The sequence below is a fragment of the Lontra canadensis genome, unplaced genomic scaffold (assembly GCF_010015895.1).
Source record: "Lontra canadensis isolate GAN:19392208 unplaced genomic scaffold, GSC_riverotter_1.0 scaffold51, whole genome shotgun sequence".
NCBI lineage: Eukaryota > Metazoa > Chordata > Mammalia > Carnivora > Mustelidae > Lontra > Lontra canadensis.
In genome coordinates this window covers 6,962,608-6,980,613 of record NW_022631045.1, presented here as the reverse complement: position 1 = coordinate 6,980,613, position 18,006 = coordinate 6,962,608, and the positions used below count along the sequence as shown (strand labels likewise).

The following is an 18,006-nucleotide window of genomic DNA, read 5'->3' as shown; positions in this document are numbered from 1 at the left end:
AAAAAAATAGAGCTACCCTATGATCCAGCTATCACACTACTGGGTGTTTACCTAAAGAATACAAGAACACTAATTCAAAGGGGTACATATACCCCTATGTTTATAGCAGCATTATTTACAGTAGCTATATGGAAGCAGCCCAATTGCCCATCATAAAGAAATGGTATATATACATATACATACATATATATAATGGAATATTATTCAGCTGTAAAAAAAGAATGAAATCTTGCTGTTTGCAATGACACAGATGGTGCTAGAGAGTATTCTAAGCAAAATTAGCCAGAGAAAGACAAATACCATATGATTTCACTTATATGTGGAATTTAAGAAACAAAACAAGCAAAGGGAAAGGAGAGAGAGAGAGGAAAGAGAAATCAAGAAACTGACTCCTAATTACAGACAACAAACCAATGGTTATCAGAGGGGAGCTGCGTGGGGGGTAGGAGTGAAGTAGATAATAGGGATTAAAGAGCACAGGATGACATACAACACAGGAAGTGTTGAATCACCATATTGTCCACCATATTGTCCACCTGAAACTAATATAACACTGTATGTTAACAAAATAAAATAAAAACTTAAAAAAAAAAAAAGCTGGTTTTGGTTTTATTAATATCAAGTAGATTTCAGAGTACAGACTACTAAGCTAGATTCAATTAATGAAAAAGGAATAATAAAACTAAATGTTAATTCACCTAATCAGAGTTTCAAAACACATAAGAAAAATTGACAGAACTAAAAATAAAAAGAGACAAATCTACAATCATATTGGAGATTTTAATAACTTTTTGGAATTATTGCTAGAACAGTAGAGAAAATCAGTAAGCACATAGAAAATTTGAACAACTTACCTACTAACTTAACCTACTATTTATAAAATAGTCCAACTGACAACTATTGATTGTATGTTATTTTCAAGTGCCAATGGAACATTCACCAAGATAAAGGATACACTAGGTGATAAATTGCAAACAATTTGAAGCTCTCAGTCACAGCAGAATTCAATTAGAAATCAATAACCATAAGATAGCTACAAAATACATAAACATTTTAAAATTGGGCATTATAAAGCTAAATAACCCATGAGTGAAAAAAAAAAATCACAAGAATTGGAAAATAATTGAAGTTAGGGGTGCCTGGGTGGCTCAGTTGGTTAAGCATCTGCCTTCGGCTCAGTTGGTTAAGCATCTGCCTTCAGCTCAGGTCATGATTGCTGGGGTTATGGGATATAGCCCTGCCTCAGTCTCCCTGCTCAGAGGGGAGTCTGCTTCTCCCTCTCCCTCTGCCACTCCCCCACTGCCCCTGGCTCATGCTCTCTCTCTCCTAAATAAATAAATAAAAACTTTTTTAAAAGGAAAATATTTGTATTTATTGATGATGAAAACATATTTGAAAAATTGGGAGTTGTAGCTAAAGCAGTGTTTAGAGGAAATTTTATATATTTAAATGCCTATATTAGAAAAGAAAAAAACTTTAAAAATAATTATCTAAGCCTCTACCATAAGAAACTAGAAAAATAAGAATAAATTCAGCCAAAATCAAATGGAAGAAATAAAATGATAAATAGCAGAAATCATTAGAAAACAGGGGGGAAAAAAAAGGAGAAAAAAATCAACAAAACCAAAAACTGAAAAGACTAATACAATTGATAAACCATAGCAATATGGATCAAGAAAAGAAAGAAAACAATGGGGACACTACTTCAGGTACTATAGACTTATAAAGGTGATAAAGTCCTATTATGAACAATTTTATGTCAGTAAATTTAACAACTTAGAGGAAATGGACAAATTTTTAGAAAAACACACATATAACTAACACAAGAAATCACTTGTGTGATTAGGCTTATGATCTATTTCAAGTTAGGCTTTATAAATGGTGTGAAGTAGGAATCAATGAAATTGAATTTATCAGTAAAACCCTTCCCATAAGAAAAATATCAGACTGATGTGTCATCACTGGTAAATTCTATCAAATATCTAAAGAATAAATAACACCCAGCCTACACAAACTCTTTCGGAAAATGGAGGAAACTCTTTCCAACTCATTTGAGGAGGCCAGCATAACCCTGATATAAAAACAAACAAACAAACAGTGACATTACCAGAAATGAGAGACCAATGTCCCTTATGAGTATAGATGCAAAAATCCCTAATGAAATCTTTCAGATTGAATTCAAATACATATATATATATATATATATATAGAGAGAGAGAGAGAGAGAGAAAGAGAAAGTTTTGATTTTCACCTTTCAAAAAGTAAACAAGGTAATTCAGTACATTAACAAAATCAAAGGAGTTAAAAAGAAATAACTTGATAGTTGCAGAAACAGCATTAGACAAAATTCAACACCATTAATAATAACAACTCTCAGCAAATTAAGAATAAAAGGAAATTTTCTCAGCCTATTTAAGGGCATCTATAAAACAACTTACAGCTAACAACATCATATTTACTATAAAATGTTGAATGGTTTCCCCCAAAGACTGGAAATAAAACAAAGATGTATTATCCTATCTTCTCTATGCAACATTATATTAAGAAGTCCTAATCAATGCTATAAGACAAGAGAAAATATGGCATAAAGATTGTAAAGAAGTAAAATTATATTTACAGACAGAATGATTGCTTATGTAGAATCTAAATCTAAATCTAAAGAATCTACAAAAAGACTAATAAACAAGTAAATTTAGTAAGGTCGCAGGATAAAAGGTTAAGACAAAAAATCAATTGTATTACTATATAGATTCCAAGAAGTATCAACAAACAACTGAAAAGTGAAATGAATAAAACAAAACTCTTCATTGACACTAAAGAACACAAAATATTTGCTAAGATATTTCATGAAAAAACTATAAAACTTCTATAATAAAAATATTAATGAGAAATTAAAGAACATTAAATAAATGGAATGATATACTAAGTTCATGATCTAGAAAACTCAATATTTTAATGTCAACATTCCCAAAATATTATCTATAGGTTCAACAGTATTCCATAAAAATCTCAGTAGATATTTTTTGTAGAAATTGACAAGCTGTTCTAAAATATATATGCTAATACAAAGGATCTAGTTAGCCAAAACAAACTTGAGAAAGAAGAATAAAGTTGTAATACTGCCTTAACTGATATTAAGATTTATTATGAAGCTACAATTAAGAAACAGTTGTATTGATGAAAGGATAAATAAATGGACCAATGGAACAGAACACAGTTCAAAAACCAATAACTTTGTCAATTTGATTGGAGATTGGATATTGGATATCTGTTTGGAAAAAATGAACCCCTGTGTCTACTTCACAACAATGCCTACTTCATGTAACAATGCATTTGAAATAGATCAGAGATCTAAATGTAAAACTAAAACTCTAAAGCTTCTAGAAGAAACCATAGGAGAGTATCTTTATTAAGATTTGGGTTAAGCAAAGACTTCTTAGAACACAAAATGCACTAACTATAATGAAAAAAATTGATACACTTGAACTTAAACTTTGAAACCTCATTCTTCAAAAGATACTATCAAGAAAATGAAGACAGAGGTGCCTGGATGGCTCAGCTGGTTAAGCATCCAACTCTTGATTTTGGTTCAGGTCATGATCTCAGGGTTGTGAGATTGAACCCTATGCCCAGTGGGGAGCCTGCTTAAGATTCTCTCTCCACCTCTACCCTCACCCCACACCACATGCTGCTTAAAAAAGGTGGGGAGGAATGAAAAGACAAAATTATAGGAGTAAAAATATTTGCAATACATACAGGTCAGAGAAGACTTATATCAAGGGCCTATATATAAAGAGCTCTTAATCCATTTTAAAAATGGGCAAAAGATATAAACAAATTTCACAGAACACATAGGATAGCCACTAAGTTCATGAAAAGATGCTCAGCATCTTTAACCATCAAGGAAATGAAAATTAAAACCATGGGATGCCTGGGTGGCTCAGTGGGTTAAGCCTCTGCCTTCGGCTCAGGTCATGATCTCAGAGTCCTGGGATCGAGCCCCACATCGGGCTCTCTGCTCCACAGGGAGCCTGCTTCCCCCTCTTACTCTCTGCCTGCCTCTCTGCCTACTTGTGATCTCTGACTGTCAAATAAATAAATAAAATCTTTAAATAAAAAAAAGAAAGAAAATTAAAACCACAATAGGATATCATTTCACAACCAATAGAAGGGTTAAAATTACAACGAATGGTAATACCAAATGTTGTTAAGGGTATGAAGCAACTGGAACTCTCTTGCTTTTTTGGTGAGATTATAAAATGGTGCAACTGCTTTAGAAAATGGTTTGGCAGTTTATTAAAAAATTGGCAAATACATTGTATGTCTCAGCAATTCCATCCCTATGTGTTTACTCAAGGGAAAAAAATGTCTTAAAATAAAACTTGCATATGAATGTTCATAGAAGCTTTATTCATAATAGCCCCAAAAGAGAAACACTACAAATGACCCTCAAGAACAGAATGAATAAACAAATTGAGGAATATCCATATAATGGAATACTATTAAATGATAAAAAGAATGAAATACTGACACAACATGGGTGTATACATTTGTCAAAAGTCATTTAACCATAGCCTTAAAAATCTGTGTTTTTATACTTCCACAAGTATATTTAACCATACTTTTTAGATTAAATAACTAAAAGAGAAGTTATATGACATGTTCAAATGACGAACAGTGATCTCCAAGTCTTTTAAGTAGAGCGTTTTCTCCATTGTAAAACAATGGCATTTTATGAGTCTTTGTTACATTATGAACAATACAGAATTTAGCAATATATTTTATATAACATTCTTCTCAAAGTAGGGTAGCCATCATTTGATTTCCAAAAGCTGTCTCATTTTATACACATAATTCTTAAGTAATTTATTCAACATATTTATTGTGCTCATACTATGTGCTAATTACTCTTTAGGCTCTGATTATGGAGTGGTGAATAAAATAGCACATGATTCCTTCACTTTCCTACACATGTGCTACATTCTTCACAAAACACTTTCTAATATATGTCTTTATGAATTTGCATTCTAGCTGGAGAGACAGACAAAAAAGATATGTAAGTAAGACCTATTAGCTAAGGATAGTGTTAAGGACAAAAAAAAAATGGAACAGAGAAGGGAATATGTAATACATGTACTGCAGGGAAAGAGAAGATGAAATATTAGATCTTGCAGCCATCAAAAACATTACTGAGAAGGACTCTTTCAGCAAAATCCTAAAAGTGAAGGAGCAAAGCATGCAGATCTGAAGATGAGATTTCCAGGAAAAAGAAAAAGCAAGTGTAAAGGTCTTAAGATGGAACATACCTTGGCTCAGAGAATAGAAGAACAGGGTGGCTGGAGTGGAGGGAACACAGAAAAAAGCATTGATGAGATCAGATTTGGCTTTTACAGGGCCTTGCTTTCTTTTTGCCACTGTGTTTCGTTGGCCCCATCCCTCCTTCACTATTGTTCTTATTTCTGCCTAGCCAGCAACGGTAACTACGGAGAGTAGTAGCCCATCCACTTCCTAGAGGCAAAAAGTTCAGTTCTATACAGAACCATTTACATCCTTAGTGCCTACAGATATTCAAGTTTGATATTCAGAATTGATATTCAAACAGATATTCAAAGTCTGAACATTACCAGTAGAGGCTGAACAAATGCTTGTCTTTCAAGAAAGCTCACAAGGCAAACTTGGCCTTTATAAAGTCATGTCTGGTCCCTCCCTCTTTCTTTTTTTTTTCCCTTTGTGCATTTGTTGGTGGTGGTGGTGTCTGTGTGTGTGATGTTTTATTTGGTTGTTGTGTTTGGGGTTTTTTGTTTGTTTGTTTAGTTTCAAGTTTTTATTTAAATTCCAGTAAGTTACCAGAGGGGAGGTGGGTGGCAGGATAGGGGCAAGAGGTGATGGGGATTAAGGAGTGTACCTGTGGTGTGATGAGCACTGAGTGATGTATGAAATTGTTGAATCACTATATTATACACATGAAACTAATATAATTCTATATGTTAACCAGAATTAAAATAAAATAAGATAAATGAAATATTGGCATGTGAAAAAAAAAAAGTCACTTCTTGATCAAAACTGCCTTTTAGCCTTGGAAACTTAGAAAGTTATTCTTGTTAGTGTCCCAGCATTTGGAAGACATGGAGAGATGTTAGTACAGTCTACAAGAAACTGACATATAAAGCTCAAGTATCAGTTTATTAGTTTATAATAATAAAACTCTAAAGGAAACCAGATAAATATCAGTCATTAGTGCTTCTTCTTCCTATAAGGAAACTACCTACCTTGGAAGCCAAATTATTTCAAGTTTAGTTAGTGAGCATGGAAATCAAAGCTGTTATCTGAGTTTGACTGTTCTTGGCCTCTGGCTCTGGGTGCTCAAAGAGCCAATCTCCATAACAGAGTTATACTTCTCAGATAAATAATCCCTACCAGTGTTGACTCCTTCACCTTTCTATGTATATACTACATTCTCCACAAAACCTCTTCTAAAGATATATTCTTTCTTTAGAAGTATTAAAATCTTCTGTGACATCTAGCTATGACTGATGATCTGGATTTCCCCTAACGGACTTTGCACAGCTCTACTCTGATCTATTCTGTATTAGTTTCACAGCTTAACTATTGAAGAATAATTTTAGAAGAATGCTACTATGCAACTGACCAAAGCTTTTGATTAACCAAAAATTTGTTTTAGTTATTTTATTTCTATGAATATATTCTATGAACAGAGGTATGAACATATTTAGTGACTATACTCTTCCTCTTCTATTGGATATATATTCTATTGGATACACCAATGAATATATATTATATATAAATATATTATGTATAGTGGATATATATTTTTAATACAGAAATATTTTCAATGTTTTAAAAAAATCTTCTTTTGAACCAGCTTCATATCTAATATGATGTTTCAGTTTATTCTAATTTATTTCTAATCATTTTCAAGTCTTTTTTTTATTTTGCCAACATATTAGCAGGCCTAATTCCACCAATTTCAATGAATTATCTGAATTCACAGAATTAAAAAAAAATTGGACATTTAAAAAGACATAAAGTTTATAGGAACTTATGTGAATTTTTTTGTGGATGAGTTTTCACTTCGTTTTTATAGCAGTACTTTGGAATACTTAGAGTGTCTTGGTCCCTGTTCCCCTGCTACTGCTGCAGAGTTGTTTCAATATAACTTATTTCCTTGGTAATCATGACTGTTTTATTTTATGTATTAAAAACATTATTCTGGGGTGCCTGGGTGGCTCAGTGGGTTAAGCCGCTGCCTTTGGCTCAGGTCATGATCTCAGGGTCCTGGGATTGAGCCCTGCATCGGGCTCTCTGCTCAGCAGGGAGCCTGCTTCCTCCTCTCTCTCTGCCTGCCTCTCTGCCTACTTGTGATCTCTCTCTGTCAGATAAATAAATAAAATCTTAAAAAAAAAACAACATTATTCTAAGGAGTCCATAGTATTCATCATACTGTTGAAAGAACCCGTGGCATAGTAAAGGTAAAGAAATTGTGCTGAGGGAGGGGCTTGGAAACAGAGATGGAGTAACCTTTGATGGGGGAAAAGCAGAGAGAAGATTCAAGATGTAGAGAAATTTGAACCCACACACAGGAATCACGGGAATGTAAAAATGGTACAGTCGCTGTGGAAAACAGTCTGGCAATTGCTCAAGTGGTTGAACACAGAATTACCAAATGATCCCTCGGTTCTGTTCTTCAGTATAGACTCTAGAGAAGTGAAAACATAAATTCACACAAAAACTTGCACATGAATGTTCATAACTGTATTGTTCATAATAGCCAAAAACTGGAAACAAATGTCCATCAACTGATGAATTGGGTAAATAAATTTTGATATTATTCTATAATGGAATATTATTTGACAGTGAAAAGGAATGAAGTACTAATACATACATACAACATGGAAGACCCTTAAAAAGATTATGCTAAGTTGAAGAAGACAGTCACAAAAAAAATGTACTGTATGATATCATTTATAAGAAATATACAGAATAGGCAAATCTATATAAAGAGAAAGATTAGTAATTTTCTAGTGCTAAGAGTGGGGGTATGGGAATGGGAAGTCACTGCTAGCAGGTACTATCTTTTGACATAATGAATATGTTCTAAAAATTGATTGTGGTAACAGTTGTACAACTCTGTGAATGTACTAAAAACCATTTTGAATTGTCCACTTTACAGGATGGATTGTATAATATGTGAATTTTATCTTAATAAAGCTGTTGTAAAAAAGAAGATTAAGTATTTTTTGTATAGATAACATTAATATCATGAATTTTTTTCCTTTCTCTTTTCTCATGGCCTGACACCAAAAACCTTGCACTTTCCACCATGCTTCATTGCTTTCCAGTGTAGCCTTGCCTAGCTCAGCATAAATATACTGTTCTACTTACTGTTATGACTACATGATCTTTTGAATCTTTGAGATGGATGGGTCTATGTTTCAGTGAACCATTGGATATAGGGAATGAAACCATTATTCCAAACTGGTAACTGTTTCGATAACTTGAAGGCACTGATCACAGATTCTTTGCTTGAATTCAGATCTCAAATATCATCACTTGTTAGCCATAAACCATGGTTGAATTACTTAAACTCTTTGATCTTCAGGTTTTTTTGTACAAAAATAGAGATAATAATATCCATCTACATCATATGGTGTTATGAGAATATAATTATGCCTAAAAAGCTCTCAGTATAGTATCTAACATGTAATAAGTTTTGAATAGCTATTATTACTGTTGATTTTTATTACCATTATTATTTACAGTGAGTAATTTCTAATCAAGTGTTCTCTTCTTTAAAGGAGTCAAAATATCCTTTATGGCTATTTACTACTTATCCTTCTCAAGCCCTGTTGATGTGTACTGTTTTTTTAATAGGTGCAACATAAGAGATATGGTGCAATTCTTAAGCGTTTGCATTGTCAGGTGAACAAAATTCAGTCAAATAAAAGACAATGGCAATGGAACATTCACCAATTGGAAAAAACTGCAGCTGAACTAAGAAAACGCATTGGAATGAAAGATTAACATGGCCAAAGGACAATGTAGAACACAGACTATGTCAACAAAAATGATAGGACAAAAGGTTGGGAAAATTCTTTGGATTCTTAACCAGCATCTACTAAGAGAGGTCTGTCTTAATAACACATATATTTTCTCTCTCTCTCTCTCTTTTTTTGAATCAGTTAATCTCTTTGCTATAGTGCCTTCCAAACCTGCAATTGATAACAGTGGATAGACAATAGGAATGCTGACAGAAGTCTGGTAGAAGACTCTGTATAAATATTTTGAGTATGTAAGATATAATTATACTCATGAATGCCTGTTTACAAACATGTTGCCTTCACTATCATATGAAATAAAAATGTAGAAAAGAAATGCATGAAGTTATAATGATTTAAATTGTTAAGATATTTTAAATGATTCTGTTTCAAACTTTTTATTAAAACTTGCTTTTTTACCACTGCCTTCACAGTAGTCCATAAATATTGACATTTACAATAATATATGTTCAATGCTTCAGGTATTTTATGTTTTTCTTTCATTCAGAAGGTAGCAACCATTTTTTCTTATTAAATAACACAATTTTAGAGTGTTGCAAGGCATAAAACTTTTTGTTTAATTTTCCGTCTTTAGTACTATTCTTTAGTACTATTCTGTGACAAAATTGAAGTTATGACATCATGTAAGGCAAATACCAGCTCTTAATTAAAAAAAAAAAGAATGTGAGTAAATATAGACTGCTGTGTATTTTTTTTTCTCACTGTAAGTCATATTCTATGTCCATGGCAACATTTCAAAATTTAACTTGTCCATGTTAAGATAAAAGTGCTCCTTTTTTTGGCTCCACTGAATCAATTTTTTAGGATTAGAAAAAATAATATTGAATATAATGGTCTTTAAATATTTACTTTTTAGATTAAATCCTTTCAAAACAACAACATCAAAAAGGTATCTTAAGTTCATTTTCTTTTCACCTTTCTTCATGCCTAAGACTAAATAAGGGGAGAGCTGATAAAGAACCTGATATTAATAATCTTGCTATGTCTAACATTAATAATCCTATTATGAATCAACATGGCTTATTATAACTAACTTCAAATGGCTTTGCTATAACACAATCAACTTTGGCAGGCAACTCAGAAATAGAGTTACAAATAAGAACAGTTAAACCCGGGATAGGAGCAAGATGGTGGAGGAGTAGGAGACCTCAATTTCGTCTGATTCAAGGAATTCAGCTAGATAGCTATCAAACCACTCTGAACACCTATGAACTCAATAGGAGATCGAAGAAAAGAATAGCAGCTACCCTATGAATAGAAAAGCTACCACTTTCTACAAGGTAGGATGTGCAGAGAAATGAATTTGAGGCAATATTTGGAAAGATAGACTGCAGGGTATTTGGGAAGATAGGAAGGCTCTGCCAGCTGGCTCCTGGCAAATGACAGGACAACAGAGCACAAAATCAGAACTTTTAAAAGTCTGCCCCACTGAGGGATGTTACTTTGGTGGCTTAGTGGAGAGTGGAACCCTCACTGGGACAGTGTGGTTTCAGGAACCTCAGATTCACAGAGAGACTGGGGATGTCTGAGTGCAGCAGAGCTCCCAGGTATCAGAGCAGGGAAGCCGGTTGCAAAGACAGAGCCATGGAGTGGGATCTCAGCTCAGGGTTGCCATAAACCATGATCCAATGCACAGTCGGGCCACTACTCTTTGAGTAGAGACCCCAAAAGTGGCAGATCCAAGGGATACTCCCCCTCCTCCTCTGGGAGGAATTGTGCAGAAGCACATTGAAGAAATCTGCTGGGTTTGGAGACTCCAAATGGGGCCGTGCTCCAGAGATAGAAATGGTTGGTCACAAGCTGGGTGATTATGGAACATTGCTAAAGACCAGGGAGACAGGCACGGTTGACTGCTCTTCTCTGAGGGCTCACTAAAGAGGGCAGCTCCTGGGATCTCACCTCCTCCTGGCCAGAGATTGGGAGGCTGCCATCTTCATTCTCCTCCTTCAAACCTATATGGAAAGTGTTCAGGGAACAAAAACTACTGAGAGCAAACCCAAGCAGATTACTTATCCTGGTCCCTGGCAAGGGTGGTGCAATTCTGCCTCAGGCAAAGACATTTGAGAATCACTGCAAGAGACCCCCTCCCCCAGAAGATCAGCAAGAACATACAGCCAAGACCAAGCTCACTGATCAATGAGAACTGTGGAACTCCAGAACTAAGGGAAAGCAACACATAGAATTCATGCCTTCCCCCCATGATTCTATACTCTCTCAAAGTTAATTTCTAAAATTTTCTTTCTTTTTTCTTTTTCTATTTTCTAAATTTTTCTTCTTTCCTTTTCAACCAACATCTTATCAATTACTTTTTAAAAATCTTTTTTAATTTTCATTTTTAAAATGATAGACTATCCCTTCACTGTATTTAACTTTATTTTTTGGTATATATATGTTTTTTTTTTAAATTTTGGGATACAGTTTCTTCCAATAGACCAAAATATACTCTAAATCTACTGTATGGCTTTGTTCTAGTCTCCCACCTGATCACATTCTCTCCTTTTTTAAAAATGATTTTCTTTTTTTTTTTAACCAACTCCTTATTTTATCAATTCCTTTTTAAAAATCCTTTTTAATTTTTAACTTTCATGTTTACAGTCATATTCCATCCTTTCATCACATCTAACCTTTTTTTTTATACATATAAGTTTTTCTTTAAAATTTTGAGAGGCAGTTCTTCTAACAGACCAAAATACACCCAAAATCTAGTGTGTGGCTCTGTTCTGTTTGCTAGCTTGATCATAGTCTTTTTTTCCCTTTCTTTTCCCCCTGGTTTCAGGTCTCTTCTGATTTGTTTTGTGTGTATTTTTCTGGGGTCATTGCTATCCTTTTAGCATATTGTTCCCTCATTCATCTATTCTTCTCTGGACAAAATGACAAAAAAAAAAAAAAAAGAAAGAAAAGAAAAGAAAATGAACAAGAGGCAGTACCAACTGCCAGGGACCTAATCACTATGAACATTAGTAAGATGTCAGCAATAAAGTTCAGAGTGATGATTATTAAGATAGATAATAATCTGGGCTTGAAAAAAGCTTAGAAGATACTAGAGAATCCCTTTCTGGAGAAATAAAAGAACTAAAATCTAACTATGTCAAAACCAAAAATGCTATAATGACATGCAATAAAAAATGGAGGCTCTAGCTGCTAGGATAAATGAGGCAGAAGAGAGAATTAGTGATATAGAAGACCAAATGATGGGCAATAACGAAAATGAGAAAAAAAGAGATAAACAACTAATGGATTATGAGGGGAGAATTTGAGAGATAAGTGATACTATAAGATGAAACAATATTAGAATAATTGTGATCCCAGAAGGAGAAGAAAGAGAAAGGGGGGGGTAGAAGTTATATTGGAGCATATTACGGTGGAGAACTTCCCTAATTTTAGGAAGGAAACAGGCATCAAAAGCCAGGAGACACAGAGAACCCCCTCAAAATTAATAAAAATAGGTCAACACCCCGTCATCTAATAGTAAAACTTACAAGTCTCTGAGACAAAGAGAAAATCCTGAAAACAGCTTGGGACAAGAGGTCTATAATATACAATGTTAAAAATATTAGATTGGCAGCAGACCTATGCACAGAGACCTGGCAGGCCAGAAAGGACTGGCATGATATTTTCAGAGCACTAAATGAGAAAAATATGCAGCCAAAAATACTATATCCAGTAAGGCTGTCATTAAAAATAGAAGGAGAGATAAAAAGCTTCCAGGATAAACAAAAACTAAAAGAATTTGTGAACACCAAACCATCCCTACAGGAAATATTGAAAGGGGTCCTCTAAGCATAAAGTAACATAGACCAGAAAGGAACAGACACAATATATAGTAACAGTTACATTACAGGCAATACAATGGCACTAAAGTCATATCTTTCAATAGTTTCCCTGAATGTAAATGCCCCAATCAAGACACAAGGTATCAGACTGGATAAATAAAAAACAAAACCCATCAATATGCTGTCTGCAAGATACTCATTTTAGACCCAAAGACACTTTCAGATTTAAAATGAGAGGATGGAAAACCATTTATCATGCTAATGGACATCAAAAGAAAGCTGGAGTGACAATCCTTATATCAGACAAATTAGATTTTAAGCCAAAGACTATAATAAGAGATAAGGAAGGACACTATGTCATACTTAAAGTTCTGTCTAACAAGAAGATCTAACAATTTTAAATATCTGTGCCCCTAACATGGGAGCAGTCAATTATATAACCCAATTAATAACAAAATCAAAGAAATACATCAATAATAATACAATAATAAGAAGAGACTTTAACACCCCCCTTACTGAAATGGACAGATCATTTAAGCAAAAGATCAACAAGGAAATAAAGGCCTTAAATGACACCCTGGACCAGAAGGACATCACAGATCTATTTAGAACATTCCATCCCAAAACAACAGAATACACATTCTTCTCTAGGGCACATGGAACATTCCCCAGAATAGATCACATCCTGGGTCACAAATCAGGTCTCAACCAGTACCAAAGGACTGGGATCATTCCCTGCTTATTTTCAGACCACAATGCTCTGAAACTAGAACACAATCACAAGAGGAAATTGGGAAAGAATTCCAATACATGGAAGCTAAAGAGCATCCTACTAAAGAATGAATGGGTTAACCAGTAAATTAAAGAAAAATTGAAAAAATCCGTGGAAACAAATGAAAATGAAAACACAACTGTTCAAAATCTTTGGGACACAGCAAAGGCAGTCCTGAGGGGACAGTATATAGCTATACAAGCCTTTCTCAAGAAACAAGAAAGATCTCAAGTACACAACCCAACCCTATTTAAAGGAGCTGGAGAAAGAATAGCAAAGAGAACCTAAACCCAGCAGGAGAAGAGAAATAGTAAAGATCAGAGCAGAAATCAATGAAATGAAACCAAAAGAACAGTAGAACAAATCAATGAAACTAGGAGCTGGTTCTTTGAAAGAATTAATAAGATTGATAAAGTCCTGGCCAGACTTATCAAAAAGAAAAGAGAAAGAACCCAAATTAATAAAATCATGAAAGAAAGTGGAGAGATCACAACCAACACCAAAGTAACACAAACAATTATAAGAACATATTATGAGCAACTATATGCCAGCAAATTAGACAATCTGGAAGAAATGGATGCATTCCTAGGGACATATAAACTATCAAAACCGAACCAGGAAGAAATAGAAAACCTTCCTGACCCATAACCAGTCAGGAAGTTGAAGCTGTCATCAAAAATCTCCCAAAAAACAAGAGCCCAGGGCCAGATGGCTTCCCAGGGGGAATTCTACCAAACATTTAAAGAACTAATAATACCTATTCTCCTGAAACTCTTCCAAAAATAGAAATGGAAGGAAAACTTCCAAACTCATTTTATGAGGCCAGCATTACCTTGATCCCAAAACCAGAAAAAGACCCCATCGAAAAGGAGAGTTAAATATCCTTGATGAACATGGATGCAAAAATTCTCACTAAAATACTAGTCAATAGGATCCATCAGTACATTAAAAGGATTATTCACCACGACCAAGTTGGATTTATTCCTGTGCTGCATGGTTGGTTCAACATCTGCAAATCAATCATTGTGATACAGTACATTAATAAAAGAAAGAACAAGAACCATATGATACTCTCAATAAATACTGAAAAATCATTTGACAAAGTACAGCATCCTTTCTTGATAAAAACTCTTCACAGTGTAGGCAGAGAGGGTACATACGTCAATATCATTAAAGTCATCTATGAAAAACCCACAGCGAATGTCATTCACAATAGGGAAAAACTGAGAGCTTTCCCGCTAAGGTCAGGAACACAGCATGGATGTCCATTATCACCACTGCTATTCAACATAGTACAAGAAATCCTAGCCTCAGCAATCAGACAACAAAAAGAAATTAAAGGCATCCAAATCAGCAAAGAAGAAGTCAAACTATCACTCTTTGCAGATGATAAGATACTTTATGTGGAAAACCCCAAAGACTCCATACCAAAACTCCTAGAACTCATACAGGAATCCAGTAAAGTGTCAGGATATAAAATCAATGCACAGAAATCAGTTACATTTCTATACATTAACAACAAGACAGAAGAAAGGGAACTTAAGGATTCATTCTCATTTACAATTGCACCCAAAACCATAAGATACCTAGGAATAAACCTAACCAAAGAGGCAAAGAATCTGTACTCAGAAAACTACAGAATACACACACAAAGAAATGGAAAAATGTTTCATGCTCATGGATTGGAAGAACAAATATTGTGAAAATGTCTATGCTACCCAGAGCAATCTACACATTTAATGCTATCCTTATCAAAATACCATCAACTTTTTTCAAAGAAATGTAACAAATAATCCTAAAATTTATATGGAATCAGAAAAGACCCCGAATAGCCAGAGAAATGTTGAAAAATAAAGCCAAAGTTGGTGGCATCACAATTCCAGACTTCAAGCCCTATTACAAAGCTATCACCATCAAGACAGTATGGTACTGGCAAAAAAACAGATGCATAGATCAATGGAACAGAATAGAGAGCCCAGAAATAGACCCTCATCAACTCTATGGTCAACTAATATTCAACAAAGCAGGAAAGAATGTCCAATGGAAAAAAGATAGTGTCTTCAGCAAACGGGGTTGGGAAAATTGGACAGCCACACGCAAAAAATTGAAACCGGACCATTTCCTTAAACCACACACAAAAATAGACCCCAAAAAGATGAAAGATCTCAATGTGAGACAGGCATCGATAGAAATCCTTGAGGAGAACACAGGCAGCAACCTCCTCAACCTTAGCTGAAGCAACTTCTTAGAAACATTGCCAAAGGCAAAGGAAACAAGAGCAAAAATAAACTATTGGGACTTCATCAGGATAAAAACTTCTGCACAGCAAAGGAAACAGTCAACAAAACCAAAAGACAACTGACGGAATGTGAGAAGATATTTGCAAATGACATAGCATATAAAGAGCTAATATCCAAAATCTATAATGAATTTATCAAACTCATCACCCAAAGAACAAATAATCCAATCAAGAAATGTTCAGAAGACATGAACAGACATTTTTGCAAAGAAGATATCCAAATAGCCAAGAGACATGTGAAAAACTATTCAACATCACTCGGCATCAGGGAAATACAAATCAAAACCACAATGAGATACCACCTTACACCAGCCAGAATGGCTAAAATTACAAGTCAGGAAATGACAGATGTTGGCAAGGATGTGGAGAAAGGGAAACCCTCCTACGCTATTGGTGGGAATACAAGCTGGTGTAGCCACTCTGGAAAACCATATGGAGGTTCCTCAAACCATATGGAGGTTCCTCAAAAAGTTGAAAATAGAACTACATACAACCCAGCAATTGCACTACTGGGTATTTACCCCAAAGATACAAATGTAGTGATCTGATAGGGCACATGCACCCAAAAGTTTATGGCAGAAATGTCCACAATAGCCAAACTATGGAAAGAGCTTAGATGTCCAACAACAGAGGAATGGATAAAGAAGATGTGGTGTGTGTGTGTGTGTGTGTGTGTATATATATATATATATATATATATATATATATATATATATATATGATGGAATATTATGCAGCCATCAAAAAATGAAATCTTTTCATTTGTAATGATGTGAATGGAACTAGAGGGTATTACGCAAAAAGAAATAAGTTAATCAAAGAAAGACAATTATCATATGAGCTCACTGATATGAGGAATTTGAGAAACAAGACAGAGGATAATAGGGGAGAGAGGGAAAATGAAACAAGGTGAAGCCACAGAGGCATACAAAGCATAAGAGGCTCTTTATCTCAGGCAACAAACTGAGGGTTGCTGAAGTGAAAGAGGGTGGGAGCAATGGGGTAGCTGGGTGATGGACACTGGGGAGAGTATGTGCTATGGTAAGTGCTGCAAATTGTGTACAACTGATAAATCACAGACCTCTCTATCCCTGAAACAAATAATACATTTTATGTTAATAAAAAATAAAATAACAATAATAATAAAAATGGTTAAACCTGCAGTTTGAAGAGAGTACCCACAATGCTCAGCTTAAGAGAAGACTGAAACATTTTAAGCCTGATTGTATAAAAACATTTCAATTTAATTTGCATATTTAAAATGCTATTCTTATAACTATACTTCATAATTTTACTTAAAGTTTGTATAAGAAAAATTCTAGGTTTCTAAACTCTTTTTAAGTTTATAATAACTTTCAAAATATTTGTACCTGATAGCTAACACTTGGGTTATATTTGTAAAAGTTATTTTTCTTTTTTTTTTTTTATAAAAGATTTTATTTATTTATTCGACAGACAGAGATCACAAGTAGGGAGAGAGAGAGAAGGGGAGGCAGGCAGAGAGAGAGAGAAGGGGAGGCAGGCTCCCCGCTGAGCAGAGAGCCTGATGCGGGGCTCGATCCCAGGACCCTGGGATCATGACCTGAGCTGAAGGCAGTGGCTTTAACCCACTGAGCCACCCAGGTGCCCCTAAAAGTTATTTTTCAATTAAGATATAACAAAATAGGTTTAATATGCTCAAGATAATGTGCTTATTTGGGAAAGTAATTTTCAGTGTAGTGTTCTGAAATACCCACAATAATAATACATGTACTTATTTAAAACTTTGTGACAGATGAAAGAATTATTTGAACAAGAACATTTTTCCTTTCCTTGCTCTTTATAATCTTAAAAATCATTTCAGATGATGGAGGCTCTCAGATTAGCCAAGAAGAATTAAAATTTGAGGTATCCTCAAGCCTGATCATGTAGTTAGTGGATGTGATATCTCAACATGGTCGCAAACTCTAAAGTTAGAAAATGAATTAATTTAAAAAATCTCTCTATAATTGAACCTAGCTTAGAATATGAGCTCTTCTGCTTAATGGCCTTTGTCACACACACAGTTTTGTCTTTAAACTAAGTCTCTTTTGGGTTATCATTCAG

General features: G+C 34.4%; 1 protein-coding gene across 1 annotated transcript in view; it reads left to right on the top strand.

The window, feature by feature from the left end:
• Positions 1-9,694, top strand: part of CCDC122 (coiled-coil domain containing 122) — a 36,797-nt gene extending 27,103 nt beyond the window's left edge. The window contains 1 exon segment of the mRNA XM_032873968.1: positions 8,893-9,694. Coding sequence (XP_032729859.1) covers positions 8,893-9,042 — 150 coding nt within the window. The 3' untranslated portion in view covers positions 9,043-9,694.
• The last annotated feature ends 8,312 nt before the right edge of the window (positions 9,695-18,006 follow it).